This window comes from Botrytis sinoallii (genome assembly GCF_014898435.1).
Source record: "Botrytis sinoallii strain Bc 23 chromosome Unknown BSIN_016, whole genome shotgun sequence".
Classification (NCBI taxonomy): Eukaryota; Fungi; Ascomycota; class Leotiomycetes; order Helotiales; family Sclerotiniaceae; genus Botrytis; species Botrytis sinoallii.
Window position 1 is genome coordinate 265780 of NW_024066043.1, and position 12142 is coordinate 277921.

General features: G+C 42.8%; 4 protein-coding genes across 4 annotated transcripts; 1 reads left to right on the forward strand and 3 right to left on the reverse strand.

The window, feature by feature from the left end:
* Positions 1-815: 815 nt before the first annotated feature.
* EAF02_008445 (uncharacterized protein) lies at positions 816-1815 on the reverse strand (the record flags this gene model as incomplete). Its single annotated transcript, XM_038904493.1, has 6 exons — positions 816-923; positions 1005-1019; positions 1110-1202; positions 1367-1435; positions 1601-1683; positions 1773-1815. The coding sequence occupies 6 exons, from the start codon at positions 1813-1815 to the stop codon at positions 816-818; spliced, it is 411 nt and encodes a 136-aa protein (XP_038755550.1).
* A 2349-nt stretch (positions 1816-4164) lies between these two features.
* Positions 4165-5481, reverse strand: EAF02_008446 (uncharacterized protein; the record flags this gene model as incomplete). The annotated part of the gene is made up of 4 exons (XM_038904494.1): positions 4165-4217; positions 4272-4473; positions 4527-5134; positions 5262-5481. 4 exons carry the CDS (start codon positions 5479-5481, stop codon positions 4165-4167), a joined length of 1083 nt encoding a protein of 360 aa, XP_038755551.1.
* A 2047-nt stretch (positions 5482-7528) lies between these two features.
* Positions 7529-9964, reverse strand: EAF02_008447 (uncharacterized protein). Its single transcript, XM_038904495.1, has 5 exons — positions 9473-9964; positions 9110-9361; positions 8509-9046; positions 8075-8459; positions 7529-8021 (listed from the first exon to the last, which is right to left on the reverse strand). Exons 3-5 carry the CDS (start codon positions 8871-8873, stop codon positions 7659-7661), a joined length of 1113 nt encoding a protein of 370 aa, XP_038755552.1. The 5' UTR covers positions 8874-9046; positions 9110-9361; positions 9473-9964; the 3' UTR covers positions 7529-7658.
* A 1477-nt stretch (positions 9965-11441) lies between these two features.
* On the forward strand, positions 11442-12041 carry EAF02_008448 (uncharacterized protein; the record flags this gene model as incomplete). Its single annotated transcript, XM_038904496.1, has 1 exon — positions 11442-12041. The coding sequence occupies one exon, from the start codon at positions 11442-11444 to the stop codon at positions 12039-12041; it is 600 nt and encodes a 199-aa protein (XP_038755553.1).
* Between the last annotated feature and the right edge of the window lie 101 nt (positions 12042-12142).

Here is a 12142-nt window from a genome sequence, read left to right on the forward strand (position 1 = left end):
ATGTATTGGGGTTTAATGGATATATGTATACATGCGTGTATGTGTTTATGTATGTATATATAATGGAAAGAAGGAGGAAGGAGGAAGGAGTGCAATTGTGTAGGTAGGTAGGTAGGTTTACAAATTTCCTTTGTAAGCTCGGTTCTATGTATGTGTATGTGTATGTGTATGTGTATTTTACTACCTAGCTAGAGGTACATGTTCCTATTATCGAAATTCTGTTTTGAATTAACAGCATCTCTTTTTGATTTGTAGATTGGATTAGATGTAGATGTAGATGTATTTGTATTTTACACATGGGAGAGGGAGAGGGAGAGGGAGATGAAATAATATTTACGTGCTACTCGTGTGTGTATACTAAGTAGGTAGGTGGTAATCTTGCATTTGGATTAGTTATACTTTATGGATTTTGCTCTGGGCTGGGCTGGGCTGGGGTAGACTAGACTAGGATTTTGCGGTTGAGATGAGGTAGATATACTGGATAGATGGTGAGAGAATGGGAAGTTGCTTTTTGAGAGTTGTTGGTTTATCATACATATCATGTATCTTTTCCGTCCCTTCTCATCGTAGTCATTCCTCATTTCTCATTGATCAATCGATAAATCACCCAGCCAAACTAAAGATATCATCTTCCTGCACTTTACATACAATACACCCTGAGATTCTTAGCAAAAAAACGCCGGTGGAATAAAATTGTTCTTCCTCTCTCCGATAAATCATTGGAAAAAAGTATTGAGTCTCAACGCCTGCTTCGCTTCGCTTCCTTGATTGATTGATTGCTTGCTTCTAAATACAACGGATATTTATAGAGTTGTTTACATCTTTGATTTTATCTCTGCAAAGAGAGCTTTTAGTTTGTCCATGTCGGTTTTTTGTTGCGGCCAGCCGATGGACATGCCTTCTTCGGTGGAGGGTTTAGGAATCTGTAAAGGGGGAGGAGGAGGTTAGTTTGGGATGGGATGGGGAATTGAGGATTATGAGGATGAGAGGGGAGGGGGACGAACCATGTGGAAATGTACCTAGAGGAGCTGTTAGTTATTGTAGTCTATGATGGGGATGATAGAAGAGAGAGATATGGGGGGTATGAGGGAATGAGACGAGAAACATACGTGATCAACTTCCTGGTGCGCAATACGTCCATTGTTCTGCAGGACGTTGTAATTTTCTGCACCGGTTGCTACGACGAGTTTCTTTACTACGGGCTAGGTAGGAGTATTTTGTGTTAGTATTTCGTGAGCTCTGGATATTTCTCATCCGTTATGGTTTCAATGTAATCTATGTGCGTGGTTGTGATATCCATTTATCCGAGTATGATGTCGAGGAAATGCGAAGAGAGGATCAGGAAGGAAGGAAAAGAGATAGGTACCAGAATCTCCTCCAACTGATCATCAGGAATATCGACCAGTTTCTCGCCGTGGTGCTTGGGGATTACGAGCTAGATGTTGATGGATGTGTTAATTTGGTTTTATCTGTATATCTCATCCATCGTCCATCCATCCATCCATCCATAATCTGGAAACTTCGGAATAGCTTCACCCGCAGAAACACAAGTATCCAAGCTTCTTTCTATACGATAACAAGAATACAAGAAAATACTCACCGCATGACCCTTCGACAAAGGATTGATATCCAAAAACGCAAGCACCTTTTCCGATTCGTAGAGTTTGAAAGAGGGGATATCTCCTACGGATGCATAACCATGTTAGCTTTTGCATCGAGCTTTGGAATTGCGCCGGGATATGATATTAACGTTACAGAGATGAGAAACTTGCCTTTGATTATCTTGCAGAAGATACATGCTGCTTGAGATGCCATTTTGGTTATAGAATGAGAGTTTATTTGAATGTGATATTTGGGATTGTACTTGTAATTGTAATTGTGATTGAAGTAGGTAGTGTAGTGTAGTGAAGTGGAATAATGAAATCGCAATTCAGGTCTTCATTACCTACTTTTGAACGCGGGGTCGTTCTCACATTCCTGAAGCTCCATTGAGCTGTCATCTCATACCTAGGTTTCCGAATATTACCCGAATTGTTCAATCCACTCGTCCACTTTTGATGCGCGAGATATAGATATTGAAAACAAGATTACCTCATTAACAAATCACGCAAACTTGTATGATGGGCATGTTGCCAGAGTGGTTAATGGGTAAGACTTGAATGAATAATTCGGTTATCTTATGGTTTCGGCCTCGTAGGTTCAAATCCTGCACATGTCGTTTGCTTTTTGACTTTGTTTGGTGATTTTTTGTGTGATGGGACGTTTCTTGGGAAAGAGGTTGTTGTGCCTGGGTGGAGGGGACCTTTTTTGCGTTGGATTCTTTTTTTGCTTTTGATCAGACATGTGCATTAGAGCGGCAGCATAATTTTCCTGGTGAAAATTACCCTCATACTTTTGAATCATCACCAAACTACATTCTTTCCTACAATGCCATTTCGTTCTTTTCCTATGTAGAAGTTGGGAACGATTCCTCCGTGAACTAGCTACTTGAATAACTGATATGTCTTTTTAAACATATTTCTAGTAGCACGACTAGTGTCGTTCTTATACGAGTGACTATAGCATTTCTTTCCTCTTTGAGTTATTCTTCTCTGGAGTTATTTCTATTCCGTGTATATCTACTAGAGATCTATCTATCCTCAAGTTCCTACTTCAAGGATTCGTATTCGAGCTGGTCCTACTTTATACATACATTCCTAGATATCATCTCATGCTATACCCATGATCACTCAGTAAGTATCGTTTCGTAACCTCATTAAACCATATCAAACCAAAAATAAGATACTATTTTCGTAATGACCAGAATGAGAACTAAGCTCTCTCAAAAAGTGATTTTGCATGTGCAAGTAAGTATATGCCTCCGTTACCTCGAAATCCCATACATAAAGATCCAACAAAGATCCTAGATCTCTAGGTTCCACGCACTGTGTGCAGAGAAGACATTTCATATCATAATCGCATTCCAAATGAGAAGTTGAATTCTCCGATAATCAATACAGCTGTTGTATTGTCATCACGTGAGTCTTCGTTTGAACTTATAGCTAATGGCAACTTCCCCCCCTTTTTCTGAAGTTTCCTCGTTTCTTCGCTACGCTCTGTCGAAAAAGCGACGATTAGACTACGAATAATGATTACGCCTTCACTTTGGGGTTTGTTATCTTCAATACTTACTTTTGAAAACTATTTTTCCTTTCGCATACAGGTTAGAGGACCTCGTTTAGACAACAAATACCTCTACCATGTAGTAACTTTCTTCTTTCAAAAGACTATTGAAATAGAATCGTAGCTGAAGCGTTTTAAGATTCAGAAACATATGTGTTGAGTTAGCCTGGTGTCATTCTGACAACGCTGAGCCTTACTCTTTCATGAAAAACAAAAAGGACGAATAGCACCACTTTGTCAACGCAGAGAGAAGCTCTTCAGCAGTCCAACACAGCAAAAGAATTGATCCCTGGCGGTCTCGAACCGCCGACCTTGGCGTGCCATATCAAGCTGATTGAACAGAACTGATATTAGCACCACGCTCTAACCAACTGAGCTAAGGGACCTGATTGGGTTATTTGATGAGGGACAATCATGGAGAAAGGTATATATTCAAAATGGTTGCAGTGGGGATTGAGGAATGACTGTAGATGGAGGGAGTACGGAGTAGTAGTGGGAGGAGAATATGAGTGGATGGAGGGGCTTTTGTGGATGTGTTTAGTGGGGGTGTAGCGATAGCGGAGACGAATGATGAGACAGTGCTAGGGCTTGTGCGCGGGCGTAAGGACGGAGTGGATAGTGGGTAGCGGAGGGATGGTGGGGCGGAGTGGTGGGCCTTGAGTTTAAGAGTATGGCTAATAGAATCGGTGAAGATCATGGACTGAGGCGGAGGGTGACGAGACTTAGGAGGACGTTCGAGCCTCATGAATTGTAAGTTTGGGTTGTGGAAATTGCATGGTTTCCTAAGCGTCTGATCAATGTTAGAGCACGAAGTTTATGAATGCACATTGCAAATCTAGTTGCGCATTTGAGAGTTCATTGCAACTATGTAATGTATTTTTCACAGAATCAACACTGACCGTGAAACAGAATAAGACGTCTTAAACAACGCCTTGAAGGGAACTCGTGGGATATAAAGTGTGTATATTTCATCATTCATGCATTAATCTATCTAGGTATCTCTTACAAACGGGAGCCAATAGAACTATCTTCCTTAATCTCGACCAATAATTTACCTATAGATTGTCAGTAAAAAGTTTTACAAGCACTGAGATAGGACGGGAGCTTACCAGTATTAACACCTTGATACAACTCCATTAAAGCTTTTTCGGCAACTCCAAGTCCACCCTTGATAATAGTCTCCTTTCTTTGGAGTTTGCCTTCTGCCAACCATTGAGACATCTCTTTACGGGCTTCAGCATACTTGGATGCATAATCGAAGACGATGAAACCTTGAAGACGAATTCTCATTGCGATGATCATTGAGAAGTTCTAACTTTGGTCAGCAAGTGCGGCAAGCAATATTTGAAGAGAGTATAATATACCTTTGGTCCAACTGGAGTATCAGAGTTATATTGACTGATAGCACCACACATAACGAAAGTTGAGAATGGCTTAGCTCTGCTGAGAGCAAGCTCCAAAATCTCTCCTCCGACATTGTCAAAGAATACATCAATGAAGTTTGGTGTAGCAGCCTTGAACTTAGATGGGAAATCCTTATCCTTATAGTTCAAAGCATCATCACAACCCAATTCCTTCAACCATTGTACCTTGTCATCACTTCCAGCAAGACCCAAAACCTTGGCTCCCTTAAGCTTAGCAATTTGACAAACAACACTTCCAGTAGCACCAGCGGCACCAGATACTACAACGAAATCTCCAGCCTTGATTTTTCCAACTTCGAGAATTCCGAAGTAGGCGGTAAGACCAGTCATTCCGAGAACACCAAGGGCATCGGTGAGCTTGCCGTTGGGTGGAAGATCAATAGGTGTAAGGTCTTTGGAAGCCATGATAGCTACTTCTTTCCACCCTGTAATGCCGGATGCGTAGTCACCGACATTGAATTTCGATGATTTGCTGGCGATAACCTTTCCAATGGAAACACCACGCATGACTTCACCAATTTGTACAGGTGGAACATATGATCTTCTGTCTATTCCAGCATTCAAAGTCAGCAATTATCACGTGCGGTAGCGGGGTGTGTCAATAATGGTCCCTTCCACATCATTCATCACTGGCTAATAGGGTAATAGAGGAATGATATAACTGTTGGTACGTACCGTTTAACCAACCTCTCATGGCCGGATCCAATGAAAGATATAACACTTCAACCAAGACTTGATCATCCTTGAGATCTGCCTCCGTTACCATTTGATTCTCCTTCTTCTCGAAAGTCTCTCCTGGAACGATTTGTCCAGTAGGACGCTTTGCTAAAACCACTGATTGATATGTTGATTGAGCCATTATGTTCTTTGAGCGTTTGATCTTTTGACCGTCCATTTTGATAATCCAGCCGGTCTCTTATATATGCGCGAATCGTTTCTTTTTCTTCCGAGATATCGCTCCGAGCAAGATTGTGTCTCTTTTCGTTTCTAGATCAAACGCTTGACGTGATGTGGGCTTACTGCAATGCGGACCGATCCAATGCAATCCAAATCTATAATAAACACTACACCGCAACCAAGGGCATCCAGGTACTGTCTCACGTCGTATTTCGATGCTTCTTCTCCCGGATCAATGAATTTCTCCGAAGCAATCGCGTTGCAATCTTCACTCAAATCCACAAAAATCTCAAGGCGCTTTTTCCAAACTTGCGTATGTCTTCCGATGCCGTTTGCTTAAACCTCCAAACGTTGCTGTGTTTGATGACAAAATGGTTCAAATACTCAAGGTTCACCAATAACCGTGAGCCGAGGCAGGCTCACGGACGATCTTCTTGCCTCACCGAGATGGCCTTGCTTCCTATTTGGGTTACCATGCCGAAAGTACCGACATGCCGTTCTAGGATTTTCCCGAAAGCAAAGGCTTATCCCTATTCTTATAAGGCTCAGCATCGAGGTCCAGCATGAACTACAGCAAAACCTTTCTGCAAGGACATTGGGTACTTGAGAATGATCTGTATCCTTATATTTTGAGATCTCTGGATTACTTGCATCCTTATTAGACCAGGAGAATCATCAGGATTTGGGTCATCACCTAACAGTATATTGATATTTTGATTGATTTTCACCAAAGATATCACGAAAATGTGATTTGATTGGGACCAATCGGAATCAAATTACGGTTGGGTCAGAATTGATCGAGTGTCTCGAAATAAGACTACAAAAACCGGTATCCTTACAGGAGCTTTTGCTGTATGTCATCGGAGACGAACCGAAAGAAGATGCAGATGCGCGATTCCTAGATGCGTGCATTGACATCGGAGAATCTTATCGAAAAAGGATATTCTATTAGGATCAAGATGCACAGAGACGGCCAATGTTGAGACAACCGAGTGGACTATGAAGCAAAGGCACTTCGGCGCGAGCAACCGTATACGGTCGCAATCGCGTTGTTGAGAACTCTTTTTCTAGGTATCAAAATCGAAGCTCATAAACGAAGCAAGTTCATAGGGATTGTGATTTGTAGGGCTCGGTTTGAGACGGGCTTGAGCTATTTTGAAATTTGTTGATCTCGGGGCTTTTCTCCGCACAGGTAAAGTGGCTCTTAAAGTTTCCGTTTCCGTACGGGCATACTACTTTTTAAGGTATGCTATGCCCGAAAATTCTTCAGCAGAGGAAAGATTTTGCCTTTTTGTTCATTTTGAGACACACGAGTCGGGCATGACCGACCGGGTCGACCGACGTAAGCTTCGGACGCAAGTCACAGATCGTTTACGGAAAGGGGTAGTCAACGCCGTGCCGCTCATTATTACGATTCTCCTGCGTGTTGCATATAAAAACGTGTAGTTTTTTGCATGATATTACATGCGGGCTGCGATGTCACGACAAGCAACGTTTATGCGGAAGATGGCAGTCGGCGCGGGAATATTTCCCCATGGAATCTTGTGGAGTTATGGGTGTCCGAGCCCCGCTACACTATGAGGATGGGATGGCCCCTCATTTAGGGCCGCAGGATTCAGGTATTCTGACAAATTCACCGCTCAATCAGCTCAATTTGTTCTACTATTTCAGGGTCTTTTGACCCTTATCGTGTTTATGTTAACGGACGACGTTCGGTCCAAAGTGACGTTCCTTGACCAAAACCCCATATCTTGAAACCATAGCCTGCCACCCTTTGTCGCTTTAGAGTCGAAAAAATGGGTCGTCTGATATCTTCGAGTGGGTTATTAAGTGCCGTTGTCATGTCGATTGCTCGGTACACACGAATATACACGGTGTATAGTGGATATGATTGAAAGTATGACTTGACCTTAGATTACGATATACACTGAGAATTGACAGATACCTGACTTGATGATTCCTTGGTTCATGTGAGCCTTAAAGCAGCCGATCCACAATATGTTAGTGCATCAATTATACACATCTGTGATTATTGAATAGAATTTCTGCGAATATTTTAATTTTATATACAAACAACGGTGCCCAAGTATATACATCTTTTATCCTCCTTCCTCCTCTTTCCTCCTGCTTCAGACGACCCTTATTCTCTCACTTCTCCTCGCTCCCCATGTATATTTATGCGGGGCAGCCAGTTGCTGGGTAGTTACAGGTGCTGTTTTTTGCACCTCCTGTGATCTTAACACCAGAGAACTTGATATTGCTACAGCTTCCCTCGCCACAAAGCACATAGTAGTTTCTAGCACTGGCTGCAGCTGTTCCAACCACATTTTCAAATAGAATGTTCTCAATTTTGACACCGTTAGTTGGCTTTCCTGTTGGGCCTCCGTTAAGATAATCTTGTTGTACATCGATTCCATAAGTATCAATATTGGTGAGCTTGATATTGCTGTATGTGATGTTGGAGATGAAACCGGTGGTTCCGGAATTTGACTTGATGCGAGCTCCGTTGCTGGAATTGACTAATTCGCTGTTTTTGAACTGAAAGTAAATGAGTAAGTAAGTTCTTTAACAAAGAAGTAAATATAACTTACTGTGATATTTGTAACATTGTTGTTACTCTTTCCACCAACAGATCCGATGGAGAGACCATGACCACCTGAGCAATGTAATCCATCAATGGTGATGTTGTTTCCGCTCGTGACTGCTACACAATCATCCTGATTGAAAACTTGTGTATTCTTGATTATTGTGTTGCTGGATGAGCTGACATCAAATCCATCTGAATTATGTGCTGCGGCCAATGTACCACTTGCTGCATTTGGTGCGTCTCCTGCTGTGTTGTTGAGGACCAGATTTTGAATGGTCAGTCCAACAGCACCGGTGATAGTGAAAAGATGGACGGGCCAGTTTTGAATGTAAAGATTCTCAATGATGGAACCCCCGATCAATTTCGAGGCTGCAATGAAATGGTTTGGCCTAAATTCATTGTTAGCTGCATGGCCATTGAATTGCTGTGGAAACTTACTTTGGCACACCACCGTTTGAACCAAGACCATCCCAGTAAGCTTGGCCATTGCCATCGATAATTGCATCAGGCTCGGCGGTAACGGTGATTCCAGAACCCCCCAACTTTATTGGTTCGAAGCTACTTTCATTGGTAAATCCAAATGTGGTTTTTCCAGCGAAGGTGATTGTTGTACCGGCCTTAACTTTGGTAAGGTCAATACTGCTACCTGATGGCGCAAACACGTTGTTCAAAACAATGGCCGTAGAAGACGCAACACAAGGAGCGATTTGGGAATACACCGAAGCAGTACAGGCTGTCTGGGCAGTGCAAGCACCTGCCAAGGTGAGGGCTAAAAGCCCAGAGATCTGAGAGTTCTTATGCATGATGAGACGATCAAGTGAAATGGATGGATGTCAAACTTGGCAAGGTGAGGTCTTGAGGACACCCGTCTTTATAAAGTCCTCGAGGCCAAGCATAGCAATCTCCCGAAATCATATTTTCGTCATGCGAACAATGGGCGAAATCAATTTGTCATGGGCCGGAATAAATATGTACACTGGTTCTCCGCGAATCAATATAAACTCAGGCAGGAACGTTGGGAGGATCATCCATAATTTACCAGAAAGCAGCAGCTCATAGGCCCCAGATGTTCAACACACCGGCACTAGATATTATCTCCACAATCTTCAGATGAAGATTAATCTGCAGTGATGGGGATTCCTCTATGTTTCAACTCCATATCCCCAGATTTCAGCTTGGCAGCGGGTCGGCACTTCCCTCATATTGACAAGTTTGAATTTTCCACGAATGGTGAATTTTGCTAGAGAAGCTTTTTTTGAACCATCAATTTAAAGTAGGCTTGAATCAGTCCCTTAAATCTTCCATTTAGCATGAATCTAGAACATATCTATATGCTTTCTGGTTGGAGGCCAAGATTTGTCCGCGATGATCATCACGTGTATGAAACCACACTAAAACCCACCATTCTTGTGGAATTTCATATAAAGTCTTGCAAGCCGCTCGCCAAGGCGGAGGAATCGACATACTAGTCATTTTGTTGATTGGGAAGGTGACTGAAAGGCTGCAACGCGATACAGAAGGTACTGAGTCTCGTGCCAGATTATGTGACTTCACAATGAAAGACTTACACGTTGTATGGTTCAATGTCCGATTTTCGTCATAATGATGATCATCGAAGAGCAAGCTTCTCGAAGCGCTGGATGCGCTACAATCACCTATGCCTAGCCTAATTGATTCGGACTGGACAAACAGACGGAGAATTTGTCATGATCCGAATTTATCATTTGACCGACGGTAAAAGCTTCTTATAGCATAGAGAAAGTAAAAAGAAGATGTATTATCTTGGCAGCGACGAGAAAAGGGGCAAAAGAATTCTTGGCTATCGGGACTAAGGAGATTAAATGATAATTTCCGAAGTGGTTAACCTTAGATCACGTGCATGGTAGAAGCTCCCGAACTTCCGCCACAATATCGACGATGTCCAGCAAAGAGATTTCCCTTTGCAAAGGATCTGTCATATCATATGAATGAATGCGGAATTTGGCAATGATTGGTAAAGCAAAGAGCATTGCTACCTTGCAATGGCGCGAGACGGGTATGATCATGAGCCTTTCCGGGCTACATTGACATACAGAGCACATGTGTAATGATCACCAATATGTGCTTGTAAGATTGCAGCATTCTCGATCCAGTCATAAGAAGAATAACTTGAATAGGATGACGCTCTTTTTCACATCAAACGCTCGAAGTTCTACGGCATATCCAGGGTATCATTTATTTGACTCACCAATGTTCCTTGTCAAAATGTGGTCTGACAGTTGGGGGCTAAAGGGCGATTAGACGAAAAAGTAACATCCATCACATGCAGGATGGCAGCAATGCATTAAAAGCGAGTCGAATTGCAACATGATTTTTTCAATTGGCCATCAGGAACGAGTGCTATACGAGTCCCTCGTTCTGCCTCAATGATCTTACCTCCATTGTTTGCGCCCATCTTCGGGTGCTTCTGCAAAAATGGTCATACGATCCGTCTTATCATTTCTGATATCGAATCAAATGTTATCATCGTGTCGGTCGCAAGGGTTACTGTCCTCCATGCAAATTCGCGCTGAATCCTTGCATGATGGCTATGTCGCATCCTACCCACTGTTGGAAAGCAAGGTTTGAGAGTAATTGATATAAGGGCTCGCTCTCTCTGAACTTTCTGTTTTCTCTTAGGGGCGACCGCTCTCTGTGAAAAATCACACTTTTCATTCTTGTCTTGTGCTTGTTCGGCTCAATGATGACCGCTTTTGAGGCATTGAGCTGTTCATGCAGCCACGACTAATCATATGCAACAATCGATCGCGACGAAGGATTCAGACGAACCAAATGGTCTGATTGGCTCTAGGCCAGGGCACTCTACATTACTCTAATGGATCAAAGAAGAACCTGTCTAGGGCGTGCCAAGCGGATTGATTAAGAGAATCTGTACAATACCACCGAAGTCGCCCTTTTCAAAGTCACTCCCCGTGACTTGATACTATCAAGGATTCGGACGCGTTTACAATGATATTTTTGGCAAGCGACAGACGCTACCGGTGATTGATTGGTGTGCTGTACTGAGAGCGTGAGGTAAGTAACGAAATGAATGAGGTAGGTTGGGTAGGTAAATTGTAGACTCCTAGTGTCTTTCCCCGTTGTCCGAGAATCACCACCCACCCCTCTTAGACTGACAATCATTTGACATACCTTCAACAAGCTCTACTATTCAATCGAAAGTAGCTTGCAGGATTGATTGTTATAAAAAGCAGACTCACCATTCTTATCATTACTATAGATTTACTGACCTCCTTTCCAATCATCAAAAGTGTATGTTCATCATCAACCACTTCATTCATTTGCCAATGACTCTCAGAGACTAACTTTGCTGCCTAGTTGCCTCAATCAGAATGTCAGACTCTTTCCAAACATCGATTTCTGACCTCACAGGCATCAACGTGCCGTCGAACAATCCGTGCGAGTGGATTTTCCAAGGCGATGCAATTTCTATGAACCAATACTCTGGTGACATCGCCGAAGAGCTTGCTTCAGACTTGGTCGATGAACTCTCTACCAGTTGCAACTTTGCGACAGCGAAGAGCGACAAACACAACAAATTTGTGAATACGTCGGCACGGTATTCTTTTGACCATCGTCTACCCGACAGTACTTGTGTTGCTGGCTCGTATGCAGATGCGGAAACCTTCATGAGACCGCACTATATCGTCCCATCCTCCGAATCGATGTCACAGTCCTCGATCTTTATTCCGACTCCAACTACCTCCGTTGATTATAATGGGGATAACAACATCCTCACAAGCCAAAACGACTCGGTCGGGTTGCAGCACCAATTTGCACATTCGATTTTCCCCGCCAATACCAGTGGCTCTACACCTCTCGACACTTGGGTGGAAACCCCCGAACGTCATGAGCAGATCGGCCTCAACATGTCGGATCCTACAACTCATCCGGCCACACAAAAGAAAGGCAAGAAATTAGCTGGCGAGTAGGTGCAAAATTTAAGTGATGATTTATATAAAAGGAAGGATGCGAAAGACCATCATTTGGCCGGTGGATTGGTATGGGAAAGCCTTTGTTTATGATTTTGCCT